This window comes from Triturus cristatus, chromosome 9 (assembly GCF_964204655.1).
Source record: "Triturus cristatus chromosome 9, aTriCri1.1, whole genome shotgun sequence".
Lineage (NCBI taxonomy): Eukaryota > Metazoa > Chordata > Amphibia > Caudata > Salamandridae > Triturus > Triturus cristatus.
In genome coordinates this window covers 1,260,051,431-1,260,073,893 of record NC_140592.1, presented here as the reverse complement: position 1 = coordinate 1,260,073,893, position 22,463 = coordinate 1,260,051,431, and the positions used below count along the sequence as shown (strand labels likewise).

The 22,463-nt window shown below is 52.8% G+C and overlaps 1 protein-coding gene across 1 annotated transcript in view; it reads right to left on the bottom strand.

The window, feature by feature from the left end:
* The window catches only part of SCFD1 (sec1 family domain containing 1), an 836,081-nt gene that overhangs the window by 295,034 nt on the left and 518,584 nt on the right, over window positions 1-22,463 (bottom strand). Inside the window, exon 17 of the mRNA XM_085627369.1 lies at window positions 21,820-21,899. Within this exon, the coding sequence (XP_085483495.1) occupies window positions 21,820-21,899 (80 nt within the window). The remainder of the gene's footprint in view (window positions 1-21,819; window positions 21,900-22,463) is intronic.

The window sequence follows — 22,463 nt, the reverse complement described above, 5'->3', positions numbered from 1 at the left end:
GGTCTCTTAGAGGCGTACGATGCTAGGAGGTCCTCTAACCCAGGTCCCCCCAGTGCAGATGGGAACATGCCTCCCTTAGAGGGAACCCTCGGTGACCCAGACCTCGACCTCCACACAGAGGAGGAGGACGAGGACGAGTTATCGGGAGACGAGGCAGACAAAGGTCCAGTGGTAGTCGGCAGGCTTACAAGGACCAACTTAAGCAGGCATGAGAATGGAACTGGGGGAGCCCCGGGCCCACGCTCAAGCAGGCTTAACCTTGGGAACGGACGAGCTAGGTCTCTCTCCAGAGGCTCTGGCAGATCGGTTCATACACATGTCTCTCAGGCATCTTCTCAGAGAGGAATGACTTCCCCTCAGAGGAGGGAGCATGAAGCGAAGATGCGGGAGGTCAATCTGAGGATCGAGCGGGAAGAACTTGCCCTCGCCAAAGAAAGACTTGCATTGGCCCGAGAGCAGAAATTAAGTGGGTTAGATCCCACTGGTGGCAGCATTCTCAATAGAGAGAAAGACAGGGGTATAGACACTAGACACCTGAGTAAAATAGTGCTCCCCTTTAAACAAGGGGACGACATCCACAAGTGGATAACTGCCTTGGAGAGGGCCTGCACTGTCCAGTGCGTCCCCCCAAGTCAGTGGGCAGCTATACTGTGGCTTTCCTTTGAAGGTAAAGGAAGGGACAAGCTCCTCACTACAAGAGCTGAGGATGCTAACAACTACCAAGTCCTGAAGAACACACTGATTGATGGGTTCGGCTTAACCACGGAACAGTACCGGGTGCTGTTCCGGGACACCCAGAAAATTCAGTCTCAGGATTGGGCTGACTTTGTCGATTGTGCCACTAAGGCTTTGGAAGGCTGGTTGCTGGGTAGCAAGGTTACTGATTACACAGGATTGTACAATCTTATCATGTGAGAACAGATTTTAAACAACTGTCAGAACCAATTGTTGCATCAGCACCTTGTCGACTCGGATCTGACCTCTCCCCAAGAATTGGGAAAGAAGGCAGACAGATGGGTCAGAACAAGGGTCAAGCAGAACCAGAATCAGAACCAGGGTGGTCAGAAGAAAGCAGACCAAAAGGGTAACAAGAACGAACAAAATGACCAGAAGTCTTCGACAGGTCCCCAACAAACCAAAGAGGGTGGGGGTCAGGCTTCACAGAAGAAGAAGACTCAAGAAGGCCAGTCAAAAAGGTGGTGCCAATACTGTAAAAGTAAGACTCACTGGTTTAGTGAGTGCACCAAGAAAGGAGGGCAAACTCCTACCACTGCAGCCCCTAAGGCACCTGCACCCCCTAGTACAGTCAGCAGTGGTAGTGCGCCTCCCAAGGCATTAGTTGGGTTAACCTTGGGAACCGAGGGGAGTGACGACTTAGTCGGCACGCTCACTCAGGCCGTCCTTGTCTGTACAGGGGATATGGATATGTCCCCTGATGCAAGTCCCAATACTTTGGGCAAATACAGACAGACACCTTTGATAAATGGAAGAGTGGCTCAGGCCTACAGGGACACGTGTGCCAGTGTCACCATGGTGACGCCTAACTTCGTGGACCCTGGACAGATCATGCTAGGTACCAGTTACCTAGTGACCAATGCCAGCAACGTCACTACCAATCACAGTATGGCAGTTGTTGATTTCTCCTGGGGAGGGGTAAGTGGCCCGAAAAAGGTTGTGGTTAGTTCAGACCTCCCCGTAGAATGTCTGTTGGGCAATGATTTGGAAACGTCACAATGGTCAGAAGTGGAGCAGAGGACTCACATGGAGATGTTAGGCTTGCCAGCACATGTCCTTGCTGTGACCAGGTCACAGGCCAAAAGATGCCCCACTGAACAGGTGCTGGATCCTGGAAGAACGGACCAGACACCTTCCAAGAAAAGGAGCAGTAAGGGTAAGGCTTCGCCTTCCCCCTTGCCCCAGGTTGTGGATCAAGTCTCCGAGGAGGCTGACCTTAAAGAACTGAGGGAAACTGAGCCGCAAGAGCTTGAACCTGGTCAGGTTGAGTTTCTGGGCTCAGGGGGACCCTCCAGGGAAGACCTGGGGAAGGCACAGTTAGACTGCCCCTCACTTGAACCCCTCAGACAGCAGGCCGCTGCTGAGGCTGCAGGGAACGCCACAGGTACCCACAAAGTGTACTGGGACGATGGACTCCTGTACTCCGAGGCAAGAGACCCCAAACCTGGTGCGACCAGGAGGCTGGTCATCCCCTTGTCTCTGAGAGGTTTCCTTCTCACCTTGGCCCACGAGATTCCCCTTGCAGGTCACTTAGGCCAGAATAAGACTTGGGACAGAATTGTTCCACACTTTCACTGGCCCCACATGTCCGAAGATACGAAGGAGTTTTGCCGCTCCTGTGTCACTTGCCAAGCCAGTGGTAAGTCAGGTGGCACGACAAAGGCCCCCCTCATACCACTACCAGTGGTGGGGGTACCCTTTGAACGGGTGGGGATCGACATTGTCGGACCAATGGAACCCCAGACAGCATCAGGGCACAAGTTTATACTGGTGGTGGTGGACCACGCCACCAGGTATCCTGAAGCTATTCCCCTTAGGACCACTACAGCACCTGTGGTGGCACGGGCCCTACTCGGAGTGTTCTCCAGAGTGGGTTTCCCTAAGGAGGTCGTCTCAGACAGAGGTGCAAACTTCATGTCGGGATATCTGACTGCTATGTGGAAGGAATGTGGTGTCAACTACAAGTTCACCACACCCTATCACCCACAATGCAATGGGCTTGTTGAGAGATTCAACAGGACCCTAAAAGGGATGATTCACGGACTACCTGAAAAGCTTCGGAGGAGATGGGATGTCCTGATACCCTGCCTCTTGTTCGCCTACAGAGAGGTCCCGCAGAAGGGGGTTGGCTACAGCCCTTTTGAGCTTCTGTTCGGACATCCTGTAAGGGGACCCCTTTGTTTGGTAAAGGAAGGATGGGAGAGACCTCTCAGAAAGCCGGCATCAAACATTGTGGACTATGTGCTCGGTCTCCGCTCGCGGATGGCGGAGTACATGGAAAAGGCGTCTAAAAACCTGGAGGCGAGCCAAGAATTACAGAAAGCTTGGCACGACCAAAAGGCTGTTCTGACTGTGTACCAGCCTGGACAGAAGGTGTGGGTGCTGGAGCCAGTGGCCCCAGCAGCACTCAAAGACAAATGGTCTGGGCCCCACACGATCATTGAGCAAAAGGGAGAGGTCACCTACTTGGTAGACCTGGGAACTCCCCGGAGCCCCCACAGGGTGCTCCATGTAAACAGGCTCAAGGCATATGTCGACAGGGAGGGCATGGGCTTGCTCATGGCCACAGATGAGGGACAGGAGGAGGAGAGTGACCCTCTCCCGGACCTGCTCTCTCAGAACCCTGACGATGGATCAGTAGATGGTGTTGTCTTTTGTGGCAGCCTCTCTGGACATCAACAAGAGGATTGTAAACAGGTTCTTCAATCCTTTCGACATATGTTCTCTCTGACACCCAGTCAGACCAAGTGGTGTACCCACGAGGTCGACACTGGGGACAGTCTGCCCGTAAAGAGTAAAATCTATCGGCAACCTGATCATGTCAGAGACTGCATCAAGACAGAGGTGCAGAAAATGTTGGAGCTGGGAGTCATTGAACCCTCGGACAGCCCCTGGGCTAGTCCCGTAGTGCTCGTGCCGAAACCTCACACCCAGGGCGGTAAGAAAGAGATGAGGTTTTGCGTGGACTACAGAGGTCTCAATGCGGTCACTAAGACTGACGCCCACCCGATACCAAGAGCAGACGAACTTATCGACCGGTTGGCCTCGGCCAACTACTTAAGTACGTTTGACCTGACAGCTGGGTATTGGCAAATCAGGTTAGCTGAGGAGGCCAAGCCCAAAACAGCATTTTCTACCCCGGGTGGGCATTATCAGTTCGTGGTAATGCCCTTTGGTTTGAAAAATGCACCTGCCACCTTCCAAAGGCTGGTGAATCGAGTTCTCACTGGGTTGGACGACTTCTGTGCGGCGTATCTGGACGATATCGCTGTCTTTAGCTCCACCTGGGAGGATCACCTGGTCCACCTGAGGAAAGTGTTAGAGGCCCTGCAGAAGGCAGGCCTCACTATCAAGGCCACCAAGTGCCAGATAGGGCAGACACAGGTTGTATACCTGGGCCACCTTGTAGGTGGAGGCCAGGTTCAACCATTGGAGAGCAAAATACAGGCCATCCAGGACTGGGCTCCTCCAACCACCCAGACTCAGGTTCGAGCTTTCTTGGGCCTGACTGGTTATTACCGGAAATTTGTCAGAAATTATGGATCCATTGTGACCCCGCTAAACGACCTGACAAGTAAAAAGATGCCAAAAAAAGTTCAGTGGACAGCAAGCTGTCAGAAGGCATTCGATGACCTAAAGCAGGCCATGTGCACAGCACCTATCCTAAAGAGTCCAGACTACTCCAAACCATTCATTGTCCAAACAGACGCTTCGGAGCTGGGTGTGGGAGCTGTTCTATCGCAACTGAATTTTGATGGTCATGACCAGCCCATAGCTTTTATTAGCAGGAGGCTGACCCCCAGAGAGAAGAATTGGTCAGCTATTGAGAGGGAGGCCTTTGCTGTGGTTTGGGCCCTGAAGAAGTTGAGGCCATACTTGTTTGGCACTCACTTCAAGATTCAGACCGACCATAAGCCCCTCTTGTGGCTAAATCAAATGAAGGGTGAAAACCCCAAACTACTTAGGTGGTCCATTTCCCTACAGGGGATGGACTTCACAGTGGAGCATAGACCTGGCACTGATCATGGCAATGCAGATGGGCTCTCCAGGTATTTCCACTTAGAGCAAGAAGACTCACCTGGTCAAGGTTAGCTTATTGTCCCAAAGTTTGGGGAGGGGTCATGTAGGAGAGTAGGGTCTGCAATCCTATGATCACCCAGATTTTTTGCTTTTGCTTCATTGGTTTACGACTTTCTCCGGCTGTGGGCCTGCCAATCAGACCCACAGCCTAGCTGTTCTCTCTCGAAATTAACACACATGTACATTAGGTGCATCCACTAATTGGAACTGGGCCGCCTTGTCAGTCCCTGTCTCAGCATACCACAGGTATCCAGGGCATCGGTGTACCCAGGGCCTACCCGGGGCTGAAGCATGTATTATGCCACCCCTGGAATGGCCGCCCAAATCTGACACAACTGGCTGCACGACAGCTGGGGCCACGTGGTGTAATCACCCGTTGCTGTAGGTGTAGTATTCCTACACCTAAACCCTAAAATGGACACATGGATTCCTATCAGTCACTCCTATAGCAGGCCTTATCAATCCTGAAGGCAGAGTGCAGGGAATCATGTGGGACGGTGCTCTGGCGCGAGCTGAGCCCGTCGACGGCTTGCGGAACCAAGTCCTAATAGCCGTTCCATGGTGACGCGGGCCAACTACTTTTAATGCCTTATAATCCTTGCGGTTATTTGCTAAACTTTGGCCTCACATCACCTACACATGTCGAGTAAGGTGTCATACGAATGGGAATACGAACCCCTCGCCAGTCCTGGTGACGGGGTTGGCATTCCCCCCTTTTAGAGGGACACGACATGGAAGTAACCTTGAACCCCGGTTAAAGTTGACTCAAGCCTCAGCATCACAAAATGGATGCTGCCACCAGACACAAGTCTGACCTCCCGCTGCTGGGGGACCTTCCAGCAAGGGGAGCTTGGACAAAGGGTTTCCTGTCGAGGGCGGTGTTAGCACCGTCCCAGACAGGGTTTGTGTATCCCAGGTAGGCAGGGCTGAAAGGAAGGTGATTGCCAGTGGCACCCCGGTGCTCACTGTGCATAGCCCGGCTCAAACCAGTTTCGGGGGCACACCAGCCCCTGAGCTGGCGCGAAGCCGGACAAAGGATAGGGGTGTAACCACCCCCCTCCTGGCTCCACCCATAGGTAGAACCTAGTCACGGGCCAGCCCCTTTTCTTAGAATAAAGGTAGGAGCGCGTCCCCTTCCCAAATTGGATAATCAGATAATCGGATAACTCCGAATCACGAACCACTTTCCACGAAAGGAACTCTTGACTATTTCTGAAGACTCTCCCTTGTGGCTAAGGAGTAGCCACCCTGCACCAGCAGGCACCATCTAAGCGCTTGCGGTTTGCTGTAAGTCTCTCCTACGGATCAAGACTGCCCAGCTCGACGAGACCCGAGTTCCCTGCCATCTCTGACCTTTTACCTACCTCATCAGCCCAGCTGAGAGTCGTAGGTGTGACGAGACCTGCGGGACCGGCTATCTTCAGAACCTGCACGACGCTTATCTAGCACGCCCACCGAGGGACCCTCGAGTGAGTGCACCTAGGGTTTGAGAAGCCCTAACCCTGAGCAGCTCCAGCATCGAAGCCTGCCTCCCCAGCATCCCCGGGATCTGCGTGGGGGCCCTTCCGCTCCTTGCTGTTCACCGCGTTGTCCGACCACTTGCCGACCGGCTTGTGGCCCTCTTCACGACGCACCACGTTTGTTTCATCACTAGTCTGGTTGCTCCAGACTGGCTCTTGCTCCCCTTCAACAGAGGAGTACCCCGGACCCTCCTGGTCCACTCCCGACGCCATCTTGACTCCCCCGCTTGGGTTGCCACTGCCAAGATCCGCTGCCCCTTCCTGGGCCCAGCATCATCGACAGCAGACACCTTCGTGGGACAGCTCGCCCTCCATCCTGGTCGCCGCCGCGCCTCCTGGTCCGAGGAACAGCTGAGTCCGACGTCACCCACTCACCTGGTCGAGGTGACTTCAGCCGGTACCCTCCGGGTACCCACACGAACGCTGGCTAGCGGTTGAGAACTGAGTCCCCTCTGCTTTCAGGTTTCCTTCATCACCGGTCCAGGCTTGGATCACTCTGAACATCGTCACTGGTCGCCTGCCAGCAACTTCTTCTTTCAGGCTCCTGAGACTACACGAGGACTCCCGACATCTTGCCGAACTTCACGCAGCCGCAGCCTCCGGGCTAGGTAACTCGAGCATCTCGGTGCTCCATCGCAGGTTCGCTCTACAAGTGTCCAGTTCCTTTTTCGTTTAGTCCCACTGATCGGATCACTCCGGAATCAGTACCTCCAGACTCTAACCATTCGCATTTCACTGTTAGTGTAGATGGTTTCTCGTGCCCCTCGGGCATTTGTTTAAATTGTGCAACTGAAGTATTTTCCTAAGAGTTTTGTAGTGTGCTTAGCTTCCTGACTCATAAAGAGCCAGGGTAGTCTTGTTATAAATAAATATCCTTTTATTTTCATAACAACTTGTGTGGTGTCCTTTCACTTGGTGTTCAAGGGGTATATGTGATGGTAAACAGCTGGCTTAACACGCCCTCTAGAGTTTAGCCTAAGACTGCTCGTATCCACGCTACTAGGATAGCTGGTCTAAAAGGTTGACTTTCAACCAATCATCAATAAGGGTCGTTTGGAATGATACACAGTGATCACTAGAATAGTGAGCACTACATATCAGGCCAACTTCCCACATTGGTGAGCAGCGGTTGGGATTTGAGCTTGCTGTTGTTTTACCACACACGTATCCTAAGAATATCGCAGTGAAAGATCACATAAGTACCCAGGTACATATAAATTAACTTAGAATACTCGGAGTTCTACTGAACCGGCTGTTGTAGTGTAACAGGGCTTAGCACACCCTGACTACAACTCTTAGCAAGGGATCAGTAGGTAAACCCATAGTGTAGGTAGGTGCAACACTTACACCTCACTAGAAAAGCATGTCGATCCACGGAGAGTCTTCGCAGACTCCCTTAGTGGTCAGTGACCCTCCACAGGTCGTGTCACGATATGCAACTCTTAGCTTCAAGGAGATGCGACAACTGTGTGCCTCCAGGAAGCTAAACCAGGGTTCTAACCCTACCATCGCCATACTGATAGGTCTCTTAGAGGCGTACGATGCTAGGAGGTCCTCTAACCCAGGTCCCCCCAGTGCAGATGGGAACATGCCTCCCTTAGAGGGAACCCTCGGTGACCCAGACCTCGACCTCCACACAGAGGAGGAGGACGAGGACGAGTTATCGGGAGACGAGGCAGACAAAGGTCCAGTGGTAGTCGGCAGGCTTACAAGGACCAACTTAAGCAGGCATGAGAATGGAACTGGGGGAGCCCCGGGCCCACGCTCAAGCAGGCTTAACCTTGGGAACGGACGAGCTAGGTCTCTCTCCAGAGGCTCTGGCAGATCGGTTCATACACATGTCTCTCAGGCATCTTCTCAGAGAGGAATGACTTCCCCTCAGAGGAGGGAGCATGAAGCGAAGATGCGGGAGGTCAATCTGAGGATCGAGCGGGAAGAACTTGCCCTCGCCAAAGAAAGACTTGCATTGGCCCGAGAGCAGAAATTAAGTGGGTTAGATCCCACTGGTGGCAGCATTCTCAATAGAGAGAAAGACAGGGGTATAGACACTAGACACCTGAGTAAAATAGTGCCCCCCTTTAAACAAGGGGACGACATCCACAAGTGGATAACTGCCTTGGAGAGGGCCTGCACTGTCCAGTGCGTCCCCCCAAGTCAGTGGGCAGCTATACTGTGGCTTTCCTTTGAAGGTAAAGGAAGGGACAAGCTCCTCACTACAAGAGCTGAGGATGCTAACAACTACCAAGTCCTGAAGAACACACTGATTGATGGGTTCGGCTTAACCACGGAACAGTACCGGGTGCTGTTCCGGGACACCCAGAAAATTCAGTCTCAGGATTGGGCTGACTTTGTCGATTGTGCCACTAAGGCTTTGGAAGGCTGGTTGCTGGGTAGCAAGGTTACTGATTACACAGGATTGTACAATCTTATCATGTGAGAACAGATTTTAAACAACTGTCAGAACCAATTGTTGCATCAGCACCTTGTCGACTCGGATCTGACCTCTCCCCAAGAATTGGGAAAGAAGGCAGACAGATGGGTCAGAACAAGGGTCAAGCAGAACCAGAATCAGAACCAGGGTGGTCAGAAGAAAGCAGACCAAAAGGGTAACAAGAACGAACAAAATGACCAGAAGTCTTCGACAGGTCCCCAACAAACCAAAGAGGGTGGGGGTCAGGCTTCACAGAAGAAGAAGACTCAAGAAGGCCAGTCAAAAAGGTGGTGCCAATACTGTAAAAGTAAGACTCACTGGTTTAGTGAGTGCACCAAGAAAGGAGGGCAAACTCCTACCACTGCAGCCCCTAAGGCACCTGCACCCCCTAGTACAGTCAGCAGTGGTAGTGCGCCTCCCAAGGCATTAGTTGGGTTAACCTTGGGAACCGAGGGGAGTGACGACTTAGTCGGCACGCTCACTCAGGCCGTCCTTGTCTGTACAGGGGATATGGATATGTCCCCTGATGCCAGTCCCAATACTTTGGGCAAATACAGACAGACACCTTTGATAAATGGAAGAGTGGCTCAGGCCTACAGGGACACGTGTGCCAGTGTCACCATGGTGACGCCTAACTTCGTGGACCCTGGACAGATCATGCTAGGTACCAGTTACCTAGTGACCAATGCCAGCAACGTCACTACCAATCACAGTATGGCAGTTGTTGATTTCTCCTGGGGAGGGGTAAGTGGCCCGAAAAAGGTTGTGGTTAGTTCAGACCTCCCCGTAGAATGTCTGTTGGGCAATGATTTGGAAACGTCACAATGGTCAGAAGTGGAGCAGAGGACTCACATGGAGATGTTAGGCTTGCCAGCACATGTCCTTGCTGTGACCAGGTCACAGGCCAAAAGATGCCCCACTGAACAGGTGCTGGATCCTGGAAGAACGGACCAGACACCTTCCAAGAAAAGGAGCAGTAAGGGTAAGGCTTCGCCTTCCCCCTTGCCCCAGGTCGTGGATCAAGTCTCCGAGGAGGCTGACCTTAAAGAACTGAGGGAAACTGAGCCGCAAGAGCTTGAACCTGGTCAGGTTGAGTTTCTGGGCTCAGGGGGACCCTCCAGGGAAGACCTGGGGAAGGCACAGTTAGACTGCCCCTCACTTGAACCCCTCAGACAGCAGGCCGCTGCTGAGGCTGCAGGGAACGCCACAGGTACCCACAAAGTGTACTGGGACGATGGACTCCTGTACTCCGAGGCAAGAGACCCCAAACCTGGTGCGACCAGGAGGCTGGTCATCCCCTTGTCTCTGAGAGGTTTCCTTCTCACCTTGGCCCACGAGATTCCCCTTGCAGGTCACTTAGGCCAGAATAAGACTTGGGACAGAATTGTTCCACACTTTCACTGGCCCCACATGTCCGAAGATACGAAGGAGTTTTGCCGCTCCTGTGTCACTTGCCAAGCCAGTGGTAAGTCAGGTGGCACGACAAAGGCCCCCCTCATACCACTACCAGTGGTGGGGGTACCCTTTGAACGGGTGGGGATCGACATTGTCGGACCAATGGAACCCCAGACAGCATCAGGGCACAAGTTTATACTGGTGGTGGTGGACCACGCCACCAGGTATCCTGAAGCTATTCCCCTTAGGACCACTACAGCACCTGTGGTGGCACGGGCCCTACTCGGAGTGTTCTCCAGAGTGGGTTTCCCTAAGGAGGTCGTCTCAGACAGAGGTGCAAACTTCATGTCGGGATATCTGACTGCTATGTGGAAGGAATGTGGTGTCAACTACAAGTTCACCACACCCTATCACCCACAATGCAATGGGCTTGTTGAGAGATTCAACAGGACCCTAAAAGGGATGATTCACGGACTACCTGAAAAGCTTCGGCGGAGATGGGATGTCCTGATACCCTGCCTCTTGTTCGCCTACAGAGAGGTCCCGCAGAAGGGGGTTGGCTACAGCCCTTTTGAGCTTCTGTTCGGACATCCTGTAAGGGGACCCCTTTGTTTGGTAAAGGAAGGATGGGAGAGACCTCTCAGAAAGCCGGCATCAAACATTGTGGACTATGTGCTCGGTCTCCGCTCGCGGATGGCGGAGTACATGGAAAAGGCGTCTAAAAACCTGGAGGCGAGCCAAGAATTACAGAAAGCTTGGCACGACCAAAAGGCTGTTCTGACTGTGTACCAGCCTGGACAGAAGGTGTGGGTGCTGGAGCCAGTGGCCCCAGCAGCACTCAAAGACAAATGGTCTGGGCCCCACACGATCATTGAGCAAAAGGGAGAGGTCACCTACTTGGTAGACCTGGGAACTCCCCGGAGCCCCCACAGGGTGCTCCATGTAAACAGGCTCAAGGCATATGTCGACAGGGAGGGCATGGGCTTGCTCATGGCCACAGATGAGGGACAGGAGGAGGAGAGTGACCCTCTCCCGGACCTGCTCTCTCAGAACCCTGACGATGGATCAGTAGATGGTGTTGTCTTTTGTGGCAGCCTCTCTGGACATCAACAAGAGGATTGTAAACAGGTTCTTCAATCCTTTCGACATATGTTCTCTCTGACACCCAGTCAGACCAAGTGGTGTACCCACGAGGTCGACACTGGGGACAGTCTGCCCGTAAAGAGTAAAATCTATCGGCAACCTGATCATGTCAGAGACTGCATCAAGACAGAGGTGCAGAAAATGTTGGAGCTGGGAGTCATTGAACCCTCGGACAGCCCCTGGGCTAGTCCCGTAGTGCTCGTGCCGAAACCTCACACCCAGGGCGGTAAGAAAGAGATGAGGTTTTGCGTGGACTACAGAGGTCTCAATGCGGTCACTAAGACTGACGCCCACCCGATACCAAGAGCAGACGAACTTATCGACCGGTTGGCCTCGGCCAACTACTTAAGTACGTTTGACCTGACAGCTGGGTATTGGCAAATCAGGTTAGCTGAGGAGGCCAAGCCCAAAACAGCATTTTCTACCCCGGGTGGGCATTATCAGTTCGTGGTAATGCCCTTTGGTTTGAAAAATGCACCTGCCACCTTCCAAAGGCTGGTGAATCGAGTTCTCACTGGGTTGGACGACTTCTGTGCGGCGTATCTGGACGATATCGCTGTCTTTAGCTCCACCTGGGAGGATCACCTGGTCCACCTGAGGAAAGTGTTAGAGGCCCTGCAGAAGGCAGGCCTCACTATCAAGGCCACCAAGTGCCAGATAGGGCAGACACAGGTTGTATACCTGGGCCACCTTGTAGGTGGAGGCCAGGTTCAACCATTGGAGAGCAAAATACAGGCCATCCAGGACTGGGCTCCTCCAACCACCCAGACTCAGGTTCGAGCTTTCTTGGGCCTGACTGGTTATTACCGGAAATTTGTCAGAAATTATGGATCCATTGTGACCCCGCTAAACGACCTGACAAGTAAAAAGATGCCAAAAAAAGTTCAGTGGACAGCAAGCTGTCAGAAGGCATTCGATGACCTAAAGCAGGCCATGTGCACAGCACCTATCCTAAAGAGTCCAGACTACTCCAAACCATTCATTGTCCAAACAGACGCTTCGGAGCTGGGTGTGGGAGCTGTTCTATCGCAACTGAATTTTGATGGTCATGACCAGCCCATAGCTTTTATTAGCAGGAGGCTGACCCCCAGAGAGAAGAATTGGTCAGCTATTGAGAGGGAGGCCTTTGCTGTGGTTTGGGCCCTGAAGAAGTTGAGGCCATACTTGTTTGGCACTCACTTCAAGATTCAGACCGACCATAAGCCCCTCTTGTGGCTAAATCAAATGAAGGGTGAAAACCCCAAACTACTTAGGTGGTCCATTTCCCTACAGGGGATGGACTTCACAGTGGAGCATAGACCTGGCACTGATCATGGCAATGCAGATGGGCTCTCCAGGTATTTCCACTTAGAGCAAGAAGACTCACCTGGTCAAGGTTAGCTTATTGTCCCAAAGTTTGGGGAGGGGTCATGTAGGAGAGTAGGGTCTGCAATCCTATGATCACCCAGATTTTTTGCTTTTGCTTCATTGGTTTACGACTTTCTCCGGCTGTGGGCCTGCCAATCAGACCCACAGCCTAGCTGTTCTCTCTCGAAATTAACACACATGTACATTAGGTGCATCCACTAATTGGAACTGGGCCGCCTTGTCAGTCCCTGTCTCAGCATACCACAGGTATCCAGGGCATCGGTGTACCCAGGGCCTACCCGGGGCTGAAGCATGTATTATGCCACCCCTGGAATGGCCGCCCAAATCTGACACAACTGGCTGCACGACAGCTGGGGCCACGTGGTGTAATCACCCGTTGCTGTAGGTGTAGTATTCCTACACCTAAACCCTAAAATGGACACATGGATTCCTATCAGTCACTCCTATAGCAGGCCTTATCAATCCTGAAGGCAGAGTGCAGGGAATCATGTGGGACGGTGCTCTGGCGCGAGCTGAGCCCGTCGACGGCTTGCGGAACCAAGTCCTAATAGCCGTTCCATGGTGACGCGGGCCAACTACTTTTAATGCCTTATAATCCTTGCGGTTATTTGCTAAACTTTGGCCTCACATCACCTACACATGTCGAGTAAGGTGTCATACGAATGGGAATACGAACCCCTCGCCAGTCCTGGTGACGGGGTTGGCATTCCCCCCTTTTAGAGGGACACGACATGGAAGTAACCTTGAACCCCGGTTAAAGTTGACTCAAGCCTCAGCATCACAAAATGGATGCTGCCACCAGACACAAGTCTGACCTCCCGCTGCTGGGGGACCTTCCAGCAAGGGGAGCTTGGACAAAGGGTTTCCTGTCGAGGGCGGTGTTAGCACCGTCCCAGACAGGGTTTGTGTATCCCAGGTAGGCAGGGCTGAAAGGAAGGTGATTGCCAGTGGCACCCCGGTGCTCACTGTGCATAGCCCGGCTCAAACCAGTTTCGGGGGCACACCAGCCCCTGAGCTGGCGCGAAGCCGGACAAAGGATAGGGGTGTAACCACCCCCCTCCTGGCTCCACCCATAGGTAGAACCTAGTCACGGGCCAGCCCCTTTTCTTAGAATAAAGGTAGGAGCGCGTCCCCTTCCCAAATTGGATAATCAGATAATCGGATAACTCCGAATCACGAACCACTTTCCACGAAAGGAACTCTTGACTATTTCTGAAGACTCTCCCTTGTGGCTAAGGAGTAGCCACCCTGCACCAGCAGGCACCATCTAAGCGCTTGCGGTTTGCTGTAAGTCTCTCCTACGGATCAAGACTGCCCAGCTCGACGAGACCCGAGTTCCCTGCCATCTCTGACCTTTTACCTACCTCATCAGCCCAGCTGAGAGTCGTAGGTGTGACGAGACCTGCGGGACCGGCTATCTTCAGAACCTGCACGACGCTTATCTAGCACGCCCACCGAGGGACCCTCGAGTGAGTGCACCTAGGGTTTGAGAAGCCCTAACCCTGAGCAGCTCCAGCATCGAAGCCTGCCTCCCCAGCATCCCCGGGATCTGCGTGGGGGCCCTTCCGCTCCTTGCTGTTCACCGCCTTGTCCGACCACTTGCCGACCGGCTTGTGGCCCTCTTCACGACGCACCACGTTTGTTTCATCACTAGTCTGGTTGCTCCAGACTGGCTCTTGCTCCCCTTCAACAGAGGAGTACCCCGGACCCTCCTGGTCCACTCCCGACGCCATCTTGACTCCCCCGCTTGGGTTGCCACTGCCAAGATCCGCTGCCCCTTCCTGGGCCCAGCATCATCGACAGCAGACACCTTCGTGGGACAGCTCGCCCTCCATCCTGGTCGCCGCCGCGCCTCCTGGTCCGAGGAACAGCTGAGTCCGACGTCACCCACTCACCTGGTCGAGGTGACTTCAGCCGGTACCCTCCGGGTACCCACACGAACGCTGGCTAGCGGTTGAGAACTGAGTCCCCTCTGCTTTCAGGTTTCCTTCATCACCGGTCCAGGCTTGGATCACTCTGAACATCGTCACTGGTCGCCTGCCAGCAACTTCTTCTTTCAGGCTCCTGAGACTACACGAGGACTCCCGACATCTTGCCGAACTTCACGCAGCCGCAGCCTCCGGGCTAGGTAACTCGAGCATCTCGGTGCTCCATCGCAGGTTCGCTCTACAAGTGTCCAGTTCCTTTTTCGTTTAGTCCCACTGATCGCATCACTCCGGAATCAGTACCTCCAGACTCTAACCATTCGCATTTCACTGTTAGTGTAGATGGTTTCTCGTGCCCCTCGGGCATTTGTTTAAATTGTGCAACTGAAGTATTTTCCTAAGAGTTTTGTAGTGTGCTTAGCTCCCTGACTCATAAAGAGCCAGGGTAGTCTTGTTATAAATAAATATCCTTTTATTTTCATAACAACTTGTGTGGTGTCCTTTCACTTGGTGTTCAAGGGGTATATGTGATGGTAAACAGCTGGCTTAACACGCCCTCTAGAGTTTAGCCTAAGACTGCTCGTATCCACGCTACTAGGATAGCTGGTCTAAAAGGTTGACTTTCAACCAATCATCAATAAGGGTCGTTTGGAATGATACACAGTGATCACTAGAATAGTGAGCACTACATATCAGGCCAACTTCCCACAGGCTGCATATGCAGAATGCGTGCGGCCATGGAAACAACCCTCATAAATGCCACAACAGCCTTGGTAGCTCTCCGAGGAGGGGACAGTAACTCATCCATGGGTGAGGGCTGTAAGCTGAGCCGCCCACTCCAAGGGGATTGTCCGATGAAAGGAGGAGCAGACCAATGTCCAAAGGGAGGAAGTGCCATGGACGAATGAGGGTCCTGAAGGGGCTCTTGAGGAGGTGGAGAGTCTGCCGGAGCCACAAACTCCAAGGGGGGGGGGGGGGGGGGGGAGTGGGAAGAGGCAAGGACGGATCTGGCGTCGACGGACGTCGGGGTGATGCCAAACTTCCTCCGGAGGCTTCCGGAGAGGAGTCGATGATCCAGCGTCGAGGCGGCACCAGGGCGTCCTCGGCCGGCGCCAAGTCGGCCTCAACCACAATAGGCTCCGAAGTAAGGAACGGAACCGGAGGCAAGTCTACTGCACCGGACCGGCGCCGGCTCGGCCTCCGAAGAGACAGCTGCCTGTCCGGAGGGCCGAGGGGGACTCGGAGACGAGCTGTGAGTACCAGCAACCACCTGCGATGCCGCAGGGAGCCCCACAGGGCTATGCGGTGTGTTAAGGGTGTTATGGGTCGAAGAGGGGGACCCAGCCGGGCCGCGCCCTGATGACACCATACTTCCATCATCCCTAGAAGCACGGGGCTCAGTCGGCGCCGGGGACAAACCCACCAGCGAGTCCACCGGAGACCCTGCATGTAGCGGGGGGTCCGAGGACGCCCCAGGGAGAGGGGGGAACCCAAGGGAGGCCTGCAGGGCCGGGGCATAAGCCGCCATCTGGGTCCAAGTCGGCCCCGCACCAGGAAATGGCAGTTAGGGGAGGGCAGATTCTCGGGAGTGCACGTCTGGAGAAGTCCGGGAATTAGTGCCCCCTACAACAGGAGGAAGGGAGGTCGAGGACCTCTGTGACAGGCGCCAGGACTTACCAGGAATGGGCGAGCGACGCACACGGGACCCAGACGGCGACCGACGCTGCAAACGGAACCCACTGCCACCGGGACCTGCCGCCGAAGAGGAGGCCGGGGGCCGTGACGACGAAAGTAGCTTCATCCAATGCTCCCGCCGGGACGTCGGCTTGAGTTGTTGGCAGGCGTCGCAATTCGTCGAGTCGTGGTGTTCACCGAGACACCACATGCAGATAAGGTGTGGGTCCGTCACAGACATTTGCCGCGAACAGGAGGCACATGTCTTAAAGCCCGAAGGCATCGCACACTGTTCCAGATGCAAAGCGTCAAAAAGGGCCTGAAAACAGGCCAGAGAAACCGCTTACTCCACATCCGTGTTGTACGTGGAAAAGAAGGAAACTGACGTCAGCTCGTCGGGAGGGACTTATATGACCTCGCTGACATCAGGGCAGGATCATGTGGCGCCGTCCCCCGGCGCGCAGAGGTGCTGCAAAAAAGAATTCCGGATCCAGTCTGACGCCTGGGGATAATTCTAAGTTAAGGAATATGCGGATTATGGAATTTGCCTCTATGCATAACAAAATGCGCGCTCCTGGTTTCCGGGTCGGTTTTCGTCACTTTTATTGGAATCCTGTAAGGGCTCATCACTGCAGAAGGTCTTACTTTGTTTGTAAGAGTCTCAATCTGTTTTGCCTTTGGAGAATTTATTTTCAAATTGTGCGCAACAAATTTTGTTGAGGGTATTAAAGGCATCTCATACTGTTTTGTCTGAGTATTTTTGCATAAAGTTTAGAAAAATAATCGATCCCTTCTGAAAAAGAGATAGGAATCGCTGAGTGGGTTTGTTTGCTACCTGCACACTTTGCAATAGGCAGCCAAAAGGTTCTGGAATGACCCTTAACAGAAGACCCTCTGTATTGCTTATTCCGGTCTTACCATTCTATCACAAAGACCCATTATAGCGGTGCACACTGACTAGGTTCCAATGTAGAAAGGCCACTTAGCTCGGAGCCCCCCAAGCCACTATCCTTCATGTGTGCTTTCCAGGACACGCGCTTGCATCCTAGCACACCGAGCATACACTGATCGCTTTGTCCTCAGTGAACAGGCTTGGCCCACAGTTCTCCTTCTATCCATGCGTTTTAATCCTCTCTTTTTCATGCTGAAGACGTATAGAAATTCAGAAAAGATCAATGCTAGGTCTCAACGGACAATCCGTGAAGACATGTAGTGACATTTTTAGGCGCACACTCCATTATTCACCTAACATTTACTTAACGTGTGCAACCATTCTTCTGAAAACGAAACCCCATTTGTCAAATAGCAAAAACAGAAGGCACATGTGAAGACTAATCTGTGACCTTGGGCAGTTTGGGGATTATTATTGCACTCCAGCAACTAAACAGGAACACAGCTTACCCACCAAATCTGGATCCATTTATAGACAATGCTCTTGCTATATTATTTTGCACTGTTAAGTGTATACAATCTATGGCACTTTTTACTTCAGCGATTAACCATTCAAACAAAAAATGAAAAAACAGAAGTATTTATATGTTCAGTAGATTTGACCTTGCGTGCCTATCTCTACGGGTATTGGCAAAGGGAGGGCTAAACACGTGCACGTTATATAACTGGCACCGTTCCACACTTCTCTTGTGAGGTTTGCTATTAGAGAGAATCAAAGGGGTCAGGTACTGGTTAACAGGTTACATGAATATCATAATGGGAGTGTTCGCTTTTCCTGTCTCCAACATCTAGGAGGAATGGTTTTGAAAAGAGAGTGGGGTACGCATGCACGCTACAGCAAACATGCTGCGTAGGCACTTTCCTATCTCTTACTGAGCCTGTGAGACACTGTCTTAGACTTGGGTTGTTGAAGGAGACAGGAGTCGGTGCATTTGCATCATGTGCTCACTCAACAAATTCTCAGAATCCTTGCCAGGCTGGGTTCAGATCCTACACAGTTCTAATGCTGGGAGTGTGGAGTGGGCACATCTTTGAGTGGTCCATTCAAGTGGCATCATTGCTGAAACTCAAGATAAATACTAGAGTTGGGAGATATGCTTCTCCCTCAGGTCTTACACCAGTTAAAAAGGTCAAGAGTAGTTCCACTGTGCACACCATTTCAGGTGGAGCAACTTCCAAAATGCACAGGTTTAGAGACATGAAGTCTTGTGTGCGACTAGACCTTGATGCAGATGGTGGTAGCCAGGGCTTGATCATGGAACTCAATGGGCTGGCGTGCACCGGCGCGCCATGGTCATTCTAGAGGCTTCCGGTGTCAGCTCTAAGCCGCAGGGCCCATGTCAGATATCAAGTTGTGAGGCCACACAGGTATCTTACTTGTAAAGGAAGCCCATGGCCTGCGGCTTGCTGGTGCTCTTCTTGCCGCTGCTCTATTTAGCCTGGAGGCCTGTGTCCCGCTTGTAGAGTGGCTCCACGGTCCAGTCTTATTCCAAACAAATGATGGGCCAGCAGAGCTGTGCACCAGTGCGCCTCAAAAGCCCACTTTAGTTGACTCAAGATATTGCACAGCTCCTCCACCGCCTGCTTCTTCCAGGGCAACAGAAGTGTTCATGCCGTGGACGGGGGCACAATCCATAGCGCCATGTCAGACAAACTCCTGGCCCAGCATCTCACTGCAAAGCAGGGTAACAGCTGCACTTCATTTATTTTACCATTTATGATGCTGAGAGCCAGTAAAGGCAATCTAATCAGATTTACAAGCGTGTTAAAGGATAACAGACCATGGACTTCTCTACATACAGACATGGAAAAGCAAGGAAGGCTTGCACGACACCATGTTAGGGGCTGAGAGGGACCTAAAAAGCAGTTCTTCAGACACTGATGGTCCAATATCCCAGAAGAGATGCAGAAGGAGTGGCTATGAGAAGGTCCATGTGCTACACTTAGAATGGTGGAGGAAGCTCATGTGATCCAGGTACAGATGTTCGTTGTTGGAGGCCTGTCAAGATGTTTTCTATAACATCAACTAGAGAGTTTTCCATCCATGCTATGAATGGAAACAGGTCTCGCAAGCTTTAAGGGCGGAGTACACATTGAAAGGCCGCAGTAGATCCTCCGGAACAACTTTTTTCTAGGGTATTACTGACAGTGTAGAGCCAGTAATAAGACGAGAACCAATCCGATTCATGAGATCGCGCTTCAACATCTTAAACGGGGAAGTTATGCCTTTAGTTCCCAAAGGTTCAGGTCATAAAGGTGGAAACGATCTCTTTAATGTATGATGTAAATAAATAGGGAATACTTGGTAAGCACCCGTCTAGGACAGCATGAATGTTAACGCCAGTCTTTTGAAGACAGGCATCTTCTTTGGACGCTTCCTTGTAGTTTGACCATTCTAGGTGACAAGTTTGGCAATGGCATCACTTGATTCCCGAGATGGGCACGAGCCAGACACTGGTGTCACTGAGCAGTATGAGCTCTGTCAGGCTGCATCTGAGATCCTACTCCATCCACATGTCCTAGAATGAGCCTTAGTGCCTCAGGTACCTACCTCTGGAGAGTGAAGTGCCAAAGGGGAGTAACCAGTGTGTGAGGCTTTTTCCTGGTCCTGGACCAGGCAGGTGTTATTGGGCAGTAACCTGGGTGGTGAGAGGCTGTTGTCCCAGGGCCACAAAGGATACTTCACTCCAGTTGGCCAACCACAATGCTCTCAGTAAGCATCCATCTACAGAGCGAGAGCATTCAAGCCTTACGCCGGGAGGTGGATTGCATCAGAAACCCATGCACAGCATGACAGTAAACAGCACCAGCATGCACTGCTCAGGCAGCACTACCTCTGAAGACAAACAGCACTTTCCTAACAGACAGACCATCCATCGCATGGGCCCTACGCTGTAGGATGACGTGTGGGTCTCTTTCCACCTGTTTAAAAACAGTCTGAGTCAAGGAGGCAGAGGTCCCAGACAAAAGGCTAGGGTGTAGCAAGCTTGCTGCATGTCTGGACCTCCCAGTCTCAGTGCATCTCTGGACAAGGCTGCTTGAAAAACATGGATACCTGCGTCTAAAACACTCCCCCCACCAGACAAGAATGATCCACGCAAGTACAGTCAGTGACTGCGTTTCTAGGCACCAAGACTGTCTGTGCCTCATTCAATGGTGATCAGGGAGCTGGTACCAGTGTTCAGGGGGCCACTGTTTGTGTGCTTTTCAGACTAGTTAAGGCCCCTGCTGACCTAAAGCTACTGAACAGGGGCAAATGGAGTAGTAAGTTACCGCCAATTGGGGCAATCCATTTGGGAAACCTATATTAGGGTCACATAACTGCAGAACTACCACCTACAAGTGAACATTCCCATTGGTGGGGACACCCCCTGGACCTAAAGGCTGCACCAGTTCTTACTTGGATCCAGACTGTGTACGGACTTAAGTAATGTTCGACTCCGTGTGGGTTAGAGGGTGCTTCAAGGAGCCTGTAACTGGTGTCATGAACCAGGCGGTGAGACCGACAGGATGGAAGGGAGGGAGGGGTTTGGGTGATGCCAGAGAGGAGCACGAAGAGCCACAATAACAGGAGTGGGCACCACAAAATGGAATAAACGCCAGGAGGAGCCGTCAGGGCTGCAGAGGGAAACGAACCAAAGATGACACGCAGGAGCCATCCAGGACACCGGAAGTGGCAGGCAGCATCAAGGAATGTACCATGGGAGGAGGGCTGCGGTAGGGTTAACAAGCAGAAGGTAGAAGCCATGAACAGGAGATTGACAGGAGTAAGGAAAGAATGTCAAGGGGCAGAGGTGAATCCCAAGGGCAAGAAGAAGAAGCCAGGAACTAAGGACTGCATCTGCCCAAGCAGGACAGACAGCACCGCCCTCCAGGACAGACAGCACCGTCCAGCAGGGCACTAGGAGCCAGGGAGTGCATCTGTCCCAGCAGGACAGATAGAACCGCCTGGCAGGACACCAGGGGCTACGGACTGCATCTGTCCCTGCAGGACAGATAGAACCGCCTGGCAGGGAACCAGGGCATCAGGAGCTAGGGACTGCATCTACCCCAGCAGGGCAGATAGCACCACCTGGCAGGGCACCAGGGCGATGCCCCAGTACCAGGATGATGGGGCCCCTGGGAGAAGAAGCCATGCAAAGGCAACAGAAACAATACCAGGACCAGACAGGCAGCAGAAGCCCAGCAAAGCTAGTATGTTACAGGTGCAACACATACTGGAGGTCCCATTGCACACACCTCCAAGGGGGTGGAGGGTGCACTCCGAGGCCCTCTAGACTCAAACCTTCCCTCCTCTTGAAGAGAAGAGACTAGAAGGAGGGCAGCAAGTAACAACTGACTAAAATAGACCTGAACTAAAAGCCAGACATTGGACCCAAGCTTGCACCTCCCAGAAGCAACCCACCATGAACTGAAATACAGAGCACTCTTGTGAGGTCCATCACTCCTGCCCCGGCTGCCATGAGGGTTCAGACACGTTTCAGAATTTTTTTATTGTTCCTTCTATAAAAGTAAGGTTAGCAGCCTCTGGCCAATAGCAATACAGGACACTGCCAACAGCCCACAATGCCCCGCGCCTGGCGCACCAGATACCTACTTCCACTGCTTGATGTAATTCAAGGGGGTGAGACAGCAGCCAGCATCCGTCAGGGCTTTCCTGTACTGGTCCATGTCTGCCTGCGGACAACAGAAGAGGGATATGGTGAGCTTTAGTCCTGCTTCAAATACTCTCCAGCGCAGCTGGAAGGATCACAGATGCCACTCTTCAAGGTGCTGCCTGTTGTCCAGTAACCGGTAGGTATCCAGACCAGCTTAGTGTTCTGTGAGCTCCAAGTTGGCTCCCTACCTAGACTCCTGCCTGCACCGAAGTACGGCCTGCAACCGCTTCGAATCCATGTGCCCCAAGTTTGTCTCGCACCCACCCAGAGTCCTACCTGCCCAGGTCCCCCAAGAATGTCTCCAGCCCACCCAGAGTCCTACCTGCCCCAGGTGCCCCAAGACTGTCTCGTGCCCACCCAGAGTCTTACTTGCCCCCGGGTGCCCAAAGAATGTCTCGCACCCACCCAGAGTCCTACCTGCCCAGGTGCCCCAAGACTGTATCTCACCCACCCAGAGTCCTACCTGCCCCAGGGGCCCCAAGACTGTCTCCCACCCACCCAGAGTCCTACCTGCCCCAGGTGCCCCAAGATTGTCTAGCGCTTACCCAGTGTCCCATCAGCCCCCAGGTGCCCGAAGACTGTC